General features: G+C 41.6%; 1 protein-coding gene across 2 annotated transcripts in view; it reads right to left on the reverse strand.

Moving 5' to 3' along the window:
• Positions 1-259: 259 nt before the first annotated feature.
• The window catches only part of tle5 (TLE family member 5, transcriptional modulator), a 35,745-nt gene continuing 16,864 nt past the window's right edge, over positions 260-19,140 (reverse strand). Inside the window, exons 2-7 of one of the 2 annotated variants that reach the window (XM_044044349.1) lie at positions 17,703-17,791; positions 13,913-13,976; positions 10,611-10,655; positions 6,155-6,217; positions 5,349-5,423; positions 260-3,946 (exon numbers count right to left, since the gene is read on the reverse strand). In XM_044044349.1, coding sequence (XP_043900284.1) covers positions 3,722-3,946; positions 5,349-5,423; positions 6,155-6,217; positions 10,611-10,655; positions 13,913-13,976; positions 17,703-17,791 — 561 coding nt within the window. In that variant the 3' untranslated portion in view covers positions 260-3,721. Of the gene's footprint in view, positions 3,950-5,348; positions 5,424-6,154; positions 6,218-10,610; positions 10,656-13,912; positions 13,977-17,702; positions 17,792-19,140 lie in introns of both variants that reach the window. The other variant, XM_044044348.1, reaches the window with a different exon arrangement.

Consider the following 19,140-nt stretch of genomic DNA (forward strand, 5'->3'; position numbering starts at 1 on the left):
GAACATTTCATATTATTCATAGTAAATGTTTGTTGTACTTTTATAGTTTCTTTTTTTTTGTTTGTTTATTTGTTTAAATGGAGCTATGGTTTCAGACACAAAACACTTTTTTTTTTCTCTTTTTTTTGTTGCCAAAGTACACACTTTCAGGTTTTACATTATACACAAAAATAAGTATTTAAAAAAGACCTTTACAAAGCTCAAAACGCTTACAATGCTTCACTCTATGGGGTGACACGGGAGTAAAGGGCAGAGAGGAGGGGGAGGAGGAGAAAGGAAACAGGGGGGGGGAAAGGGAGGGGGGGAAAAAGGTCAACATACTGCAGTTTCCCCCAGTGTCACATAAGGTTTGTAACACAACAACACAAGAATCATCCAGGACAGACAAGAGAAGATGCAGCCATATACACATAAAGCTTTCTATGTATAACTGTATACAGAGGTGAGCGCCTCCAACTACTTCAACAAATACATAGAATTTCATTTGTAGGTTCATAACATCAGTTCTGTGATTCTGGTTCTAGTTCATATTGATTAATATTTCAAAACAATAATCAAAATAATAACAATAATAATAATAAATCAATACAAGTGCATCGATCACAGGAAATTTGGACCAAACATTCGTTTTTTTTATCCAATAAATGTCTCTACCAGGGAAAAAAGAAGAAAGAATTAAAGACAGAAAATCTCTCTGGGCTCCCTCGCAGACATGCACTTTACGTGTGTGTTTGTGTGACACTTGGTCTACATGCTCTGCATATCACTATGACGAGTACAGTATGTAGCGAGTGGCTGAATGAGAGGTCGAGGAGCGTAATTCACAAGCGGGACGAGATAGCATGTTTGTAGAAAGAACAGAACCGGACCTGTACAAACAGTTTAAACACGCGGCGGTGTTTGTCATCGAAAAACCTTCACACGCGTAAAGGACTTCAGTATGGAATTACTTTACATTTGTCGTTTTGTTTGCTGAATTTACACGGATGGAAACTGATGAAACTAAACGCACGCATAAATCAGCAAGGGACGTAGTATGGGGACTTCAACAATAAAATGTGCTTTGTCGTTATTCCAGAGATCAGTTTATGAAGAGGAAAATGCATGTGTGTGTGTGTATTTTTGCGTCTGTGCGCACACGTGTGTGTTTTCACTCACTAATTCCACCTTTCCTCACATGTCCTGCTGTGGCGCCTCCAATGGAATACTAATAATAGTACGCAGTAAACTGCATTCACAGAGGAGACAGTGTGGCGTTTAATCAAATTCAGACATTTAACTGACTGAAGGGTCCAGTGTGTAACATTCAGGAGGGTTTAATGATGTATATATACACCGTATACTAAACATAATTGTGTTTGTATTAGTAAAAAAAATGGCTTTAAAATAGAAGTTCACTGGAATAGACCTTCATATGTGTACCTCAGGCAGGGGTTTGCCACAAAGCGAGAAAGAGCAAAGTCCAACGTAGTTGAACTGATGCACATGTGAAAGGGACGGGTTTCTCATCATTCCACGTCACTAATTCTTACCCACTGGACCTTTGCGTCCCGTTTGACGTCACATTTAAATAAAGCCGGCTTTTTGCACCAGTGTTAAGACTATGGTCTTTGATTCCGTGAGTGTTTTACGTCATATCACAACTTAACTCGAGTTTGTTTTTTGCCTTCAATCACACAGACATGCTTTCGTAAGATGCAGTGTTTTTAACCTTCACAGATCGCAAAACTATTCTGGCATAGAGACAACACTGGGAGCGAGGAAACCAGAGATAGATGCAGGGCCATAATACACAAATAAGAGCTGACCTATGTTGTGAAATTCAACATGGGCCCTTAATATTTGTCCTTGAGCGTGAGATTGTTCTGAGAAACATGCCAGGATGCGTTTGTAGGGACATAAAATAGAGAAGTACCTTTGTTTTTTATTAGGACAGCTGAGGTGTGTAAAGGAGAGATAAGAAGGCAGTGATGCAACATTATGGATGCAAACTGCTGTTAAAAAAAGAAAAGAAAAATGTGTGGATTTGTTTTGAAATTTTGGACCGACATTAAAGACATGACAGGAAGTGAGGGATGAAAGAGAGAGCGAGGGCGTAACATGCAGCAAAGAGTCACTGTGGAAATCAAACTGGCCACTTGGGGGAATTTTAAAATTCACAGGGTTCCGATACTCGAATACAAATAACTCGGGGAACACATGGAGCCATAGACTGCAAGAGCTGAGGACATTATTCTCCGTGCAGTTTCACTGATTGGATCTAATAACAGTTTTAATCACACACAGTAACGGAGTCAATGAACAGTGATGGATAGGTGTGCAGGGCCTGTGAGGCTGAAAGAGCTTCTATTCAACGCTTCATCTCTCTTGATTTCTGCTTTTGTTAAATCATTGAGATTTCCCACTCACTGTCACATTAACACGTTAAATCACCTGTGTAATACTGTGTGTGTGAACAGTGAATCAAAAATACACACAGATTAAATTTGAATTTAAAGAGGGACCGGGTTTCCTCCTCATGAAGGAGACTGGGACCGACCGCATGCAGAGTTTTTAAACTCCGCACTGGTGGCACAGCTTGTTCTCTGTCCTGTACTTGTTTTGCTCAAGCCTGAACTCGCCAAGGACACTTCTTCAAAGACACACGCTGCCCTCTGCTGTCAAACACGCAACATGCACACTCGCTCCCCTCAGTCTCTGCTCTGATATTAGTGAACATTAAAGAAGGAAAAGGGTGGTGGGAGGATAACAGAGTCAAGTGGCATCTCTGTTCTTTCTGTTGCCATCTCAGCTCTTTAAAACCCCTTATATGTGTATATATATATATATATATATATATATATATATATATATATATATATATATATATATATATATATATATATATATATAAATTTGCCTGCTGAGTGGATTTATCTGCCGTACCTCGCAGGGTCAGGCAAGGATCGGAAATGGGGGGGATTACTTACTAAGCTGGGTTTGTTATCTAGACTGACAGTTCTCAGCATGTTGTAACTCTAACAAGGTGCTTTTCCTTTTTTCTTATAAATTTAGGATTATACGGAAAATCTCTAGCCTGGTGCCCGGAGGTGTTATTACAATTCTGCTCAGAAGCAGCATTTGGTTAGTGATGTGACTGCAGCTGCAGAAGGAAACACGAGACGGAAATTTCTCTCCTTCACTTCAGCATTCGGGCAAATGTTTAAACAAGCCCCCGATCCAGTGTTTAAATTTAGCTTTGAACCAGTTAGGAAAGTGAGTTTCGAGAACCGCGTAGTGTCTGTGACAGGTTTTATGGTTTGCCAAAGAATCCCTTTGTTTAACATTAAGCCTGTTCGGACACTTACAGGACTGTGTGTCCAGTCTCACCAAACAACTCTGCCTGGAACAGAGGCAAAGGAACAGGAAGAGAGAACATGAGCAAGAACAGGGACAGGACGACAGGAAACAACAGAAATAGAAAGCAGCGCTGGTAAAAAAAAAAAAAAGTAGAAGTCCTGTTTAATCACATACACAAAAGAGTGCGTGTGAAGAAAAGATACAGACTTAATGAGAGAGAGACATGAAAGATACATACAGATATGCTAAAATGGTGTTGGGATGAAAGCCCATGATAACTACGGTCAGGTAGATGGAGACCAGTAGTGTGACTGTAGGCCAAGGGGGCTCAAATCTTGGGATTCGGGTCCCTGGGTGAAAACAGAGCTGAATGGGAAACCAGCTAATCAGACTTGTCCCCGTCCTCTTCGCGGTGGCTGTCCACACCATCACGTGACGCCTTCTCCTCCTTGGCCAGCTGGGCTTGGGAAGCCAGCAGGGAGGAGAGGGAGAAGAGACCGGAGGAGGTGGTGACAGCGGGGAGAGTTGGCTGGCTCAGGCCCAGAGGCAGTGGGGTCATGGGTAGGGCCAGGCCCTGGAGCTGAGACAGCTGGTGAGCCTGAAGCTGCTGCTGCACAGAAGACAAACACACACATGCACACACACACAAACACACACACACACACTGATACTGTAAGAAATACAAAATCTGCAATTCACAGACCTGGTATAAATCACAACTGGTGTTTAATACGACATGTGAGGCACTATGAGCACTAATAGCTACAGCACAATAGAATACATCATAGATTAAGTACAGGCCCAGTCGATGGACAATCTGCAGCACACGTAACTTATTTATCTTAAACACAGTGAAAAGGGGTGAAGGGAAATATCAGAGGGAGTAACCTGGTGTTAAAATTAATAAAATGTCCATAATCCAGCAGAGGACAGACGACAGACGGCAAAATCATGCGTCTTCGTTCCAAAAAAAAACAAATATTAAGTGGCAGGCCAGTGCAGGCCAATCACTCCACACACACGCAGAATGACACATCAGCGACTTGATATTTATCACAATTCTGACGGACTTATCGTAGACATAAGCATTTATCCACCTAAGCTCACCCTGCCTATGAAATGAACAGCACTGCTTTGGATCCACAAGTGCTCTACATACTGTAGGTACATATAGTGATATTAGCAGCTATTAGAGGAAGATACCGATGGTAATCAGGGACAGGCTGAAAGTGGACATGTCCCAATAGTCAGGAAAACACGTCCAATCAACACAAGTCTGTATAGAAGTGTACTTTCTACGCCTAAAGCAGCAGAGGTGAGGCTCTTCTTCTGTGACTCATGCAGCTCAATGATAGACTGGACTTATAGATAATATAAGTGACTCCAGTGAATGTGCCCAGGGAGAAAAGATGCTGTGTTGTCGTAAGAAAACATTCTGTATTTTGAAAGTATGCATCCTCACAGCAACTATTAGCTGAATACAGGAAATCAACACAAGAAACAGCTACTTTTATCACTGATTACTAATTAGAGTTTGATTTAAAATAAAAGCAATACAATAATATATGTATATGTATATATATATACATAATATGCATATGTATAAGTATATATATGTATACACATATATGTATATATATATACATAATATGCATATGTATATGTATATATATATATACATAATATATACACATATATACATATATACATATACATACATATATATACATATACATAATATTATTACATAATATTTAAACTATATGAATTTCAAATTACTGGAAGAGTTCAACAATCATCTCCATTCTGAATGAACATGTCAATGTTTGTGTTTTATTAGTTGGCCAACGGTGAGAGAAGCTAAAGATCATACATCGATACGCTGATTAATAACTGATCAAAAACATTCAACATTTGTAAATGTAAAGACGGCCATTAAAGAACAGAAGTTATCTAACTGACCAATAACTGCACTATTCTATCCATCACAGCAGGCAGGAACATCTTACCCTTATGATGGAGTTCATCTCCGGAGGGGTGACCTGCTTGGCCCTCTCTATGGCTGCCAGTACCTGCTGCTGGTGCTGGAGATGACGGAGGGTGGGGAGGGTGGGGAGGGCGGGGGAAAAGTGAGGGAGACAATAAAAATGAGGCAGAAACAAGGGGAGGAGGGTTTGTGGGGAGAGGGGTTGAAAGGTTAGATCAATATCAACAGTAGCAACAGAGGCCCAACAAGCCCTAGTGATGCACACACATACCAACCAACCCAACCAACCACTCACTCACACCATTCAGCTATTCATCCAGACACACACACACACACACAAAAAAAGCCTTATGTGACACTGGAGAATGGATGGTCGGCTGGTGGGCTGTAATAGGTGGAGGTCAACCCCCTGTTGGGCAGATAAGAGCATGCCTTATCCGAATCACACAACCATTTATTACACTGACAGACACAAACACACACACACACGTATAAAGGAAAAGAAGACAAGGGGGGGGATGATGAGGGAGGGGAGTGAGACGGGAGGTCAAAATGGAAGAGGGCAGTGCACTGAATATGGTAGAACATCAAGATGGGAGAGAGAGAGAGGAATAAAGAGAAAGTGGGGGATACAGGAAGCCAGTGATGATGAATGATGGGTGGAGGAGAGAGAAGGAGAACGGGAGAAACTGAGCGAGGGGTCACAGAGGTGGAAAGATAATGAGTCAGGAATGAGGGTGATCTCATTCAGCACTGTAAGGAATAGGGCCGCAGGTCAGGGGTTAGTGATGTCTGCGTGTGTGTGTGTGTGTGTGTGTGCATGCTTACCTCCTGAGATAGGTAGGGGAGGATTTGTGCGCAGATCCCGTTCAATCTCTTCACTATCTCTGCCTGTGGACGAAGATTTCATCAGTTTTAGGGCAATTCTGATTCAATTTGTCATGATCAACAAATCCCAAATAAAACAGAAGTTCAGCCACTGAATTAGAGTCTCTAGAATTTAAATTTTCAAACCCTATTAATTGCTTTTTTTTGGGTGATGTTACCTTTTAAAAATGAGTCGCAAATGTTTCCCAACGGTGTAACCCACATTATCACATTTTCATTTAAAAAACACATACGTTCTGCTTTCCTCTGCGGCTGCGTTTCAGTCTATAGAGTCTAGATCTTTGTCAAGCCTGTGTGGTTGCACATAAAAACAGACTTACAGCTCGATCACTCCACCTTTACATTTGTTGCACATGTTCGGACCCGAACGCTAACACCATTGACACACAGACTGTGCTGCATTGGCCTGTGTGCTGTGGCAGCGAGTGCAGAATCGAGCGGTGGCAGTAAAAGAGGTGCCAGATATGACGCTGAACTGCAGTGGAGTTGCTGTGGAAAACCTTTATTGTTTCACAGCTATGATTGTTGGCAGACATTACGGGCCATTTTCTATTTGTGTGACAACAGTGACAAGTGATGGAATGTGTTCATTCTTCTGTTATCATTATTAACGATGGTTTTGGACCGCGCAATATTTTCCGATGGCAAATTGAAATGGAGTGGAAACCACACCCACTCATGCGCCAACAACACAGGGCCAACTGGGTTGATGAGCAGCCTTCACGGTCTTTTTTCACATAATACAGTTTGACATATCACAGTAGAAAAACCAGGGGTGTAGATAATACAATCTATAATGGCTGAATTCACAGTTGAGGCACTGTGCATTGTGGGAAAAATCCATGAATCTGAGAATTTGCTTCTCAAGAAACAACAACCTGCTCTGTGGGGGTGATGGAGTTCTGGTCGTGATTACCAAGTATCTGGGTCTTATGCTGAACTCTGAATGTCTAGCCCGACACTGCCTACCCTAAAAAAAAGGGGTAAACACACTAGCTGGGTCTCCTCAAGAGTAAAAACCTTTTATGCCATAGTACAAGCCCCTTTTTTAGTGTGTAAAATCAAAAATGTATCTAAGACAGATTGACAGAAACTGGACCATGCTTGGAATATCACATGTAATGAAAGTCACGCAGTTGTACCGGAGAAGAAGCAGAAAAAAAAAGGATAATATCCCGCAGACTGCACCCCAACAAAGCAACTCCAAAATCAGGAGGGAACAGGCAGCCATTCAGCTGCTGGGAGAGATCTTCTAGCATCTTTTCTACAATTATCACAAATATAATACATCATCATAATTTGGTCAGAATAAAAAAACATTTTCAAATTGTTCCACGCCTGAGTACAGAGGAGCAGTCACGGCACTTCTGATCACTGCGTCAGGATCATACTTTGGTAGCATCATGTAGTTCCCATCATAACTCCACACAACGGGCTTTGTAAACACAGACGATTCCTGTTAGCAGAATGAACGTATCGTTGGATCACAGCATTCGTTGACTGGGAAAATACATTACCAGGCTCGTCTTTTAAACCCCCATTATATTAAAATTGACGTTCAGCGATTCATGCCACACTTTCACTGGTATGAGGAGCGTCTGCTGTGACCTTTCTGAACCCGGGCACACACTTTGTATCACACACACACACACTATCACACAATCACGCTTACACATATATCAGCCATATCAGAATCCCTTTATCACCTCATTAATTAAGTTGCTCGTACTTGATATGCTTTCTCGAAACTCTTGGAAGCACGCACACATGCACACTCCCCGTCTTTCTCACATACGTCTATTATCACATTTGGTTGGTAATCATCCAATCCGTGTGAGATATGCAAAGCAGCAGTAATTGTGTTAGAGCCTAATTTGTGGCACGATGAGGAGAGAGGGGCCCTTGTAACAGTCATTAGGCATGCAGAGCACAACTTCCCATCAAGCGCCTCACTCTTATCCGCTCATCATTACACACACACACACGGACTCTCTGACACCTCTGCGTGACAATTATCTGGACATAATGCGGAGTTCATGTCTGAAACACACTTCATTCCAAAGATTGTTTGATTCTGCACTACTTCTTGGATACTGGGTCAAGGGCAACTGTAGCATGGACACATGCTGTGTGTGAAAAAGCCACTCGATAACATGTCGTCAGGTAGGACCTATGGTTACAGGGAGCAACACCGAGTGAAAGGCAGAACTAACAAAAGAGAACCCATCAATAATACAGCTCAATTCAACATATTCCCAGTTCAATCTACAGCTCAACTTTGCTTCTCCTCGACACACACACACGCATGCACGCACGCACACACAGAGAGGAGAACAGAGGGAGAGGGAGGGAACAGAATAGAGGGGCACTTTTTGAATTGAGTAGGACAGAGTGATCAAGAGGGAGCAATTGAACGTGTGAGCATGTGAGAGAGAGAGAGAGAGAAAGGGAAACAGAGACAGAGGTGGAAAAATGAGGAGGAGGAGGAGGAGGAGGAGGAGTGGAGGAGGGTAGATCTGCACAATAGGCCTAGACATGAATGCTCCTCGACACTCATTTACACACATCCCCTTCAATTTCAACTCTCTAATGGAACTAGCAACTCTTTGCACCCACTCATATTGTGCCTGTGGAAAGCATGTACATGCAAACACACACACACACACACACACACACACACACACGCACACACACACACACTCTCTCTCACAAAAGGTTAAGAGCATGTGCTAGTAACATGCAAATGTAGCATATGGGCTAACTGAGATGAATACACACACACGCTCACACCACGTACCCTGTGTGTGTGTGTGTGTGTGTGTGTGTTTGCCCTGCATGTATCCCAGTGCCTGTGCCTCACTTCCTACCTCAGAGTTTGTGTCAGTGCATAAATGTGAAGATCTTTAAATCATGGGAGCTGCTACCTCTTTCTGTGTGTGTGTGTGTGTGTGTGTGTTTCAATTTGTCATAGCCCACTCGGTTCTTCCAATATGGCTGTCAGCATGGGCCGTCAATCATAAGACAGTACGTGTGTGTGCGTGTGTATGTGGCAGAACCAGACGAGGTCAGCGATAAGGGCTGGCCCTTCGGAGACCCATCGTTCTTTCCCTCCTACAGACTGATCATAAATTACTTCCCCTGCTTCAGCCACAAAAACTGATGTATGGGCACCTGCTCGAGCAAAGGCTTCCTTTTCTTTTCTGTTTAAAGTGGCTCCACGGGATCCAACTGCAGTGTCTGCACAGGAGTTGGGCAACCTTTGGCAACCACATTAAAGATGTCTGTTAAGTACTTAAGCGGTCAACAGCGGTCAACGGCTGATTTATAATTTGTCAAGTTATTTCATCAACTATCAATTTCTGAGAACAAAAATGTGCAAATATACATGAATAAGTGACTAGCTGTTTATTTAACAAAGAACAGAGGCAAAAAAAAGCCAGATTACCTCTAAAACATAACATTAAAATCCACACATTGTCATTTTAGTGCAATTTTACCAAATTTACCAGCATTTGAAATAATAAAAATGCTGCATAAACATTTCCATATTCAGCAGAAATGGAATATTGATTTTAGAGTGGACAAAAACTAATCTGAAAACCCCTCTGCTGTTTTTATTTTTACACAGAGCTGCAGGTGACATTCAAACATTTGAGATTATTTCCACAATTCACACCTGCCAATCAGTGAGCTGCAAATGTGCGGAGGCGAAATTGGGTTGGGAATGCACAGCTGTGACTGCATCACACAGTGCGAGACGTTATTTAGTCATTTATGTTCAAGGTTGTGGACGTAAATGTCTTGTTTTCTTTGTTTTCATAGATCATGTTAGCGACAGGCAGCAAGAGCACCTTCCAGGCTTTGATGGCCATAAATCTTTCTCAGCTGAATTATCAGCATGAACAACTAAACAATTAATTATCTTAAAGGCTTTAACGTGTGGCCCGTCTGTCTGAACCCATATTTTTTTGTCCAACCCCACCTGAACCCGGCAGACATACGTTATGTGTAGGAAGAAGCAAACACCAGCCCCAATGTCAGGTTATCATGGTATTGCGAGTCATTTACTGTTACACCTTAGGCACGGTATGACAGAACATTTTAGTGGTTTAGATACCTTGACTTTTTAATACCACAGTGCACTTTAAACTCATTATATACCTATACATGTTATGATTTCTCATATGAAGAATGCAGTGGGAGATTGTCTGCTCACAAGTGCAGGAAAATTCCTACAACCTTCAAGTGAGGGGAGGCACCTGAGGTAGGAAACCCTCCCACTCACTCGCGATACATTTTCAAGAGATCTTCCTGTTCCCTTTTTTGCCTTAGCAAAATAAAGTTTTTCATACACAAGAAAATAATTCAGGAGACTCGTGTGAAATAACGGACTCACCTGTTTGTGCATCTCGATATTAAGCCCGTAAGACATCTCATAGTACTGAAAAAGAAAGAAAAAGAAAGGTTACATCAACAAATGAACCAAATCTTTATGTATCCTCTCCATAAATGATGATAAAAATAATTCAGGATATTTATATGCTTGTTGCAAAAGCAGAATTTAAAAACCTGGAGATCATTTTGAAGATTTTCAACCGTGGAGTGAAAAATAAGGTGATTAAGTGAAAACTTGGCATCAGTATTAATTAACACACGGTGCATTCGCAACCCAAATGACACACCTTCAACACGGTTACTCATTTAATCATTCAAATCAACAAACAAACGGAAGGCACACAGCTACAAGCAGTAAAAGGAACTGAGTGTGTGTGTGTGTGTGCGTGTGTGTGTGTGTGTGTGTGTGTTCAGTGTTAATGAGAGGGCCACCCTCTAGGTGTCAACCCTGTTAATCACCCACTCTGTCTGCAGGGGGACTGGCTCTGTCTCTGGAAAACAAACAGCACACAGCTCTCTCACACATAAATGCACACGCACACACGCACACGCACACACACACACACACACACACACACACACACTGTAACTGTTTGTGTCCATGTGGAAGCTCCCTAAAGCAATTACTGCACTGGGGAAATGGAGGTGCTGCCGCTGGCTGGAAGAGTGGGGCAACCTGATATGCTATTAGAAGGCCAGCGGCAGGAGGGGATTTTTGTAGGGATACAAGGCTGAGCTTGCCACTGATGGAGTGGAAGTGCGATTACAAGTGCGTGTGTGTGCATGCACACATGGTGTGTCTGTGTGCATGTGTGAGTACAAGGGAGCAAGTGAACGAGGAGGCAATATTGCATTAATTCTGTTCACTTTTATAGCCTCACTTTAACCAAATATTGGTAGAATCCTTTTGTTCTTTTTTTTCTAAAGAAATTATGCATTTTAAATGGTGCAGTTAGATAACAGCAGGAATGTGACAAGACACACTTTAATTAATCCCCATAGGGGAAATTCATGTTGCCGCAGTAACACAAAGGGTAGTAAAAAAGTAAAGTATTGTTTGTGCCTCTGTATCAAAGAATCACAGTCCCAGTTAGAACAAATGGGAACAAACATTCTGCTTCTTCAAATGCAGTGGACATAGTGCAATCATAAAAAAAAACTTTAAATCAAATGACATCCATCCATTTGTGGTGCTTCTGCTGCCTTGATTTGTTGTCATGGTAACCATGTGGGAAGTCAGCATCTTTTTTTTTTTTAGCTATGGTAGAAAACTACAACTTGGAATTATTTTCATTACTGATCAACTATTTTCTTGACTAATACAGTTTCCTACAGCACTGATGTGATGCATTCTCATTTATCTTGAGATCCGTTTTGAGATGAGATCATTACTGATGAAATACTTTATTTATTCAGACACTAGACTGATGGAGTGAATTTAGATTTTTAAGTCACAGCTACAGCTCTCAACAATAAGAGTGTGTGATGTAAGTCTGTCGATCTCATATGAGCCTTTAGAGATGTAATCATAACTACTCAGTGGGTTATACGAACACTCCAGGAGTGACTCCTCTATCTGGACTGCTTTGTATTTCTCTTACATGTCTTCCAAAGGAAATACAACAAAAAGAGGTTTGAAGAAAAGCAGTGTAATAGTCTTCATTTTGGTAGTCCATATTTGTCGTAGTCATTTCTATGGCGGTAAAACATTGAGCTTGTGCTCATGGTGACATGAAGCTGCAATATTTCAGGGATTAAAACCAACAGAGAACAGAAACGACAGATTGATAGGGTAAAGTATTTCTTTTACATGGCAGCCATTAAGGCACAAGGTGAACAGAAAGCAAATATTATTAAAGAAAATAAACTGCCTTGGGGACAAAAACAACACAGCAGCTGCAAGGTGATGTGCCCTGTACAGGGATCTAGAAAGTGAATACAAATACCAAACGCAAAGTGATGTCACTAATGAGAAGTCCAAAAAGTCCAAAACCTTCTATGGCAAACAACAAAACATTACTCATTCGAGAGGTCAGTGAGGACAGCCAAAGGTCAAATGAATCACCAAACTATTTCAAAAAGTCTGTTGCTCTTTCAGACTGCAAAGATTGAGCTATTGATGTTTACAATTTCGACGTTCAAGGCGATGCTTGAATTTTTTGTACAAAAAGTGACAGTCATGCTGTCTTTGTGAGTGGGAACGGCTCCGATCAAACTGACAATGCTTGAGTGAGTATGAGCGTGTATGTCACACACAGACCCCCCCACACACACACACACGAGTATGTGTGTGTATGCGTCTGTGTCTGCTGGCTGGCTAATGGTGGAGAGAGCAATGCGGCGGCACAGATTAGATAAGATTAAAGCCAGTCAGAGGATCAATTAGAGGCAAAACATCAGACGGCTACACAGCCATGGCCAGCAACAATGAGATTAGTCCTGAGGTGGAGCGGAGAGTGGTGAGCACATCTGTGTTTTCAAATATGTATGTGTGTGTGTGTGTGTACAGAGAGACAGAGGGCAAGAGAAACAGAGGGGGGAGGAAATAATGGTGGAGGAGAGAGGAACACGCACATAAAATAACCAGAATTGAAAAGGAAAGAATAATATGCATGTGTGCTTGTATATGTCACATCGTTAGGACCTTTTCTGCCATTAACACCGACCTCGTCAGGACCAGTAGACGCCATGGAGACCAAAACCTGGTCCTACTGAGGCCGAACTGAATTTCTGAGGAACTGGTGAAGTTAAGGTTTAGAATTTGATCTGTGGTTCGTTTAAGGTTAGGTATTAACTGGTTATGGTTAAGGGTTAAGGTTGGGGATAACGCTTTTAGGCTGTCCTAATTAATGGAAGTCAATGAGAGTCGTAAAAAGGATTGCTGTGAATCCTGAGTGTGAGTGTACTTGTATTTATATTTTTGTGAGGTCCAGAAAATGTAAAAACAACCTTGAGGAGACATTTTCTCTGGGCCCCACTACTTTAAAAGGGCCTTTTTAGGGTTAAGACCTTGTTTTAGGGTTGGAATTGGGTTAAGGGGCTAGGGAAGGCATTATGTCAATGATGTGTCCTCCCTAAGATATAAAAACAAGTTTGTGTATGTATGTGTGTTCGGATGCGTTAACATCTACTCAACAATTCGTCTGTGTGCAGTTTGTATAGATAAAAAGGTTTGACTACTTTTTGAATTGAACAGAAAATAAGAAAACTGCAGGGTGTTGGTGGAGGAGGATGGGGAACAGTTAAAAAGTATTTATTTGCAAACAAACATCCATGGAAGTCACAGACACACAGCTCACTTACCATGATATAATGGCGCTGCATCTCCGACTTCTCACTGGCCAACTTGTCACATTCAAGCTTCAAACTGCAGAGAAAGGTGGAGGAGCACAGAGTTAGAGCTTGTTAGTCATCTTGACAGTCATCCTCCTAAAGTGCTGACACCTGATGACTTCTCCCCTCCTTCATCATCATTACCTCCACTTTCACCAACAGCACTGTCATCACTTTCATCATCACTTCAACCCTCATCACTGCCTCCACATTTAGCATCATCAGCACCACCTCCGCCGTCATCCTCTCAGCCCCGATTACCGTCTTTATCATCACCACCGCCACCTCAATAATTATCATCATCATTACCATCGTTATCATCATCACTTGTACTAGTCAGCAACAACTTTGTCATCAAACTTGGCCTGGTGTCAGTTGACAGGGGTCAAACCTGTTCCAACCTACAGAGATGGGCCTAGCCTAAATCCTGCTTTCTAATTCAGGGAAGAAGCAGTGAAGTAAGAAGTCTATATATAGCAGCGGAACGTTTCCTGTGACCCAGTCCCTCCAACAGCCATTAGCTGTAATCACGTCAGAACTGATGATATGTGAGGCGACAGGACAAAGGAGGACGCGTCAAAACGTCAGCCTGATCGCTGAGTGAATAAGACAGAGATTGAAGAAAGAAAAAAAAATATCCCCCATGATGCCTTTGATTGAAACAGCCAGATACAACATGCAGGTCTCAGAAGGCAACATCTGATAAGTCTCATGTCACCTAAAGATATGCACAGGCACACACTGGATACGATTATATTTAGGGTAAGTCTGACAAACCTGTTTGATGATGTGTGTATATTTATGCAGGGATGTTCTCAGCTGTCTGCAGGAATGACAGCCCCATTACGGCGAGCGCTGCATGAATCTTCATCGCTGATAAGTCTTAACTGCCCGACTGAACACAATGTTACAAACAACCATAATGTGAGCTGTCTCTAACGTACAGCATTTTCCGAGCGTCTATAATTACTGCAGCAGCAGCAGCAGCAGGGTTGGCTGGAGTTACCTTCAGTATTGGTCATCTCTATCTGAACTACACGGTTGTTATTAGTGCATATGGAAACGATGAAGCTTTTTTTCCTTTTGTTTTAAACACCAGTGGATAAATGCTTTACTTGGTGCATTTCTGTACTTTATTTTAACTAAAATAACTGATTCCAACAATTTCCAAAAGTGTTCAATCCAGCAGAATTGTGGGCTTCCATTGGATTTAGCAATACAAGCATTTTTTCTGATTTCTGCACCAGAGATTAGCAGGAGAGTTAACTCTGTCGCATCCCTGACCTTTTGTCTTAGGTGACTATAATGTATAATGTATGTATTCAGCAGCTGACCCATTACAAAAGGTCAAGCAGGTTTTTTGGGAAGCAGTAAAACAGCTAAAATGCACCATTAAGACAGCAGGTAAAACATCACACTGTGTGTTTGATTACAGCAGCATATAAACTTAAATTAAAATGATTACCTAATTAATCTAACAGCATGTGACGCGCTTTAAATTTTGTGTCCGTCATTAATGATTAGTTGCCTTCACAGACGCCTTAGGCAAATTAAAAGCAAGCATCTAAAGGCTAACACTTTTTTCAGTAGACACTGGTCTGCATTTATATCAAAGCTAAAAGATATGCTAACAAAAATAAATAAAACATTTTGCAGTTCTTTTTATAGACATAATTGTGATATGATCCACAATGGGTAGGACTGACCATTTTTGCATCTAAACTGTCAAGATTTTCGGGCAAGTGAATTGAATTCAGCGCTGCAGAATTTCCCCGTAATCCTGCCGTCTCACATGTTTTCCTTGTTAAATAATGTATTGTCTTTCAATTTGGGATATTGCAGAAGGTCGTATTGTGATTTTGATTTCTAGATATGGACCAGCTTTCCATGACTTAAGGAAAGAATTGAGAAAAGACATGTCCCGTCAACTCAGCTTACAGGTTAGGTGATCATGGTGGTGACCACATGCAACAGATACCCAACCTGATCAACTGTTCAAGAGATGGAACCTGTTTTTTTTTGTTTGTTTGTTGTCCGTGACGAGCGGTTTTATTCTGCCACCTTCTTCCTGTGTTTGAATAAGCAGCCTCCACTTATCCAAAACTGCCACTGCCCTTCCCTCCTACATTAAACCCTCTCTGCTATCCCTGTGTTCATGCGTAGGCTGTGTGGTGGGTTGTCATGACAACAGGCCTCCCTGCTGCCAGCCTACCTGGGATTGGCTTTGTGCCTCCTCTGATTGGTGCTCAGAAGCCCCTGGGCCTGCACCGCTGCTCTCAAACGACACTTTGATGGAGTTTTATTGCCGAGTCTTCCGTCTCTAAATCGTTCCTGCTGTCATCTTTATTTTGATTTATGTATTCCCTGATCTATTTATGCATGTGAACGAGGGGAGGGGGAGGGGGAGGAGGTAAAAAGGGGGGTGGGAGGAGGAAGACTATGACAGCTACAATGCTTGCTACTATACCCGAGGGAACGCCTGCGGTACATTTGCCTTTTAAAGGCTTCAGCATCAGACAAGCACAGTGCAGCGACAGAGCACTACAAAGCCCCATCTGTAGTTCCCAAGCCCCCCCAACCCTATCCCAGCCCCACTCCTGAGTCAATAGGCACTGTATGCATGTTCTGTATGCTCAGACAAAAAGGGTCTTCTTTCAACTGAGCCCTGCCTCTCTGAAGAGGGTTAAACGGTGCTGCTCATCGTTGTGGGAATTACAAAAACCAAAGGCAAGGAAAAAGACACACAGGGTGTTATTGCAGCTTCAAAATCCTCCACAAACAAGAGTGATCAGACCAGAGCAGGGATTTTGCACACAATATGCCAGGCTTTCATCTGCCTTCGCCTGTCTCAGCAGAGGCAGAGCCTCTGTGAGGTTCTCAGAGAACAGGTACAGAGGAACAAACCCAACTCCTCAGGAAGGAAAATGGTCTTCAAAGTCCATCATCTTACAAAGACAGGCTCTCTCACTGAGACGCAGACCCTGTCTCACCCCGCCACCCCCCACCCACCACTCTTTACTGTCAAAAAGATGACTTACAATCAGATAAGATACTTCGGAGGTGCCTCATCCTGCACTGTGGCGGAATTTGGGCTGTAAAAATGATCTATAGCCACAGGTCAACGAGATTAAATTAGGTATGAGTCAATAAAATACAATAAATTTATAAAAATGTTTCAGTGTGTTTGAGTTAAAGTGAAGGGGAATAAAGGCAGCTTTTATTTTTATCACAGTCGACTGCTGAGATGTCTCTCAAGTACAAACCGTTATTTCTCAATTTATAATTATCTAGTCTCATTTTCACAAAGAAATACAATGTAGTGTACTACAATGTAGTACACAAATGTTAGTTTATGGAGCTAAAAGGCAACAGTTCCTTTTCCCACTGGAAATTCACTGAACTATCTTCCCCATTTAAACCAAAGCAAACACTGATGATTCATTATTGATTTATGAACAGAGACATAATTCTTCCTAAGCTACATTTATAATTGTATGCTTGCCTGTACACTGAGAATTGAGCAAGATTTCACAAATTAACGAATAATGTTGAGAAATTAAGTATTTTATATTTTAATTTCTGGCTAAAATATGGCAGGTTCCTGTTGCCATACTACAGCTCATTTCAGATATTCAACTTCAACAATTAGGAGCAAAGGTTGAGCCTATTATGGCCTGGAGATATACTATGTATACTATGAGACAGCCATGTATGTAATGTGTGTGTATGTAGAAATAGACATGGGTGTTTCTGTTTGCACCTGTGGTATTGTGCTTGGAGGAACTGAAACTCATCCTTGATCCTGTCACACGAGTCAGAGGTTGTAAATTTCAGCTGCTGCGATGAAGCCTGCCAAAGAGAAAAACAGCAGAGAAGAACAAGTAAGAACCCCGTGATGGCAAGTCATGACAATAATAAGGATGCAGATGTTTTCACACATATGACATTTCTTTTCCGCTCAGGTGTGGTGGAGTAAATTGGTCATTCCTGCAGTTAGTACCACAGTAATTGTCAAACAGCTAGACCCTTAGTGCATGTGTGGTGCAGCAGTGAAAGGGGTCCCTCGTCGAACAGTGTTTTTAGGTGGTGCTACTTAACACATGTGTGACATTACAGCAGAATCGTTCGTGCGGAACTGGGTATATTCCATCAAAAAGTATAAAGAAGAAAACTAAAAAGATGAAACACAACAATAACAAAACGTGCTCAACATGGTAGACATCATGTTAATGATGAGGCAGCGCTATCTTGTAGTATCCTGTGATCAGCTTAGACGTGAAAGAAAATAAACATGAAACACAACCTACTCTGCAGTTTTTAACAATGCAATCGGCAAATTGTAAAGGCTGCGGCGTAATCTTTCTGTTTTAGATCGTTTTTGCATCAGTGTACTACTGTATAGTAGTTACTTTTACATTTCCAGTTCCATTAAGGTTTCGATCTATAAACACAGTAGTTATTGAACTAAAGCCTGACTTAAATTATACATCAAATTGTAACATTAATATCTATGAGAAAAATTCCACATAAAATTCCACATATTTTGCCTATTTTGCAAATTCGATTGTATCAAAGGTATTGTTGCAAACTAGTACCGATTACCTATGATGCAGAACAGTGAGGCCTACCCGCCTTGAGAAAGCTGTGTATAATGAGTTACTGAACTGCCACAATGTCCCTGTAGCCGCAGGTAGGGTTAATGTTAGGCATGTTGGATAAAACTGTACTAAATGCCACCCATTTCCTCTCAGAACCTTTCTCTCGTCATTGTATGACCTGAAAATTATCCTTCTGCTTAGACTAAATGTTGCTTTTATAGTTCTTATCGTAATTCTGTCCACACTACTTTCTCAAGGCCTGGCTGTGTGCACAGCAAGAATCAAACCCAAATAGGGACAAAATCTCATTATTTCTCAGCAGGCTGCATAATGGGTCAGGTGGGGAGAAAAAGAAAAATCGACATTTTCCCACTATGATTGAGCAGGCATAAAAAAAAAAACCCCATCAGAAATCTGATTGCAGCACTTACGGGAAACCAGCCTGCTGCTGTTAGGAATGACCTGTCACTTTGTACTCTGCTCCCCATGGCATGTCACACAGCTTCATTTTTAACTACAAAACCGGCTGCTTTGCATTCACAGAACTATGTTCAGAGAATATGCAAAGCAACAGGATTGCTTCAGGTTGTAGTAATACAC

The sequence above is a fragment of the Solea senegalensis genome, linkage group LG14 (assembly GCF_019176455.1).
Source record: "Solea senegalensis isolate Sse05_10M linkage group LG14, IFAPA_SoseM_1, whole genome shotgun sequence".
Classification (NCBI taxonomy): domain Eukaryota; kingdom Metazoa; phylum Chordata; class Actinopteri; order Pleuronectiformes; family Soleidae; genus Solea; species Solea senegalensis.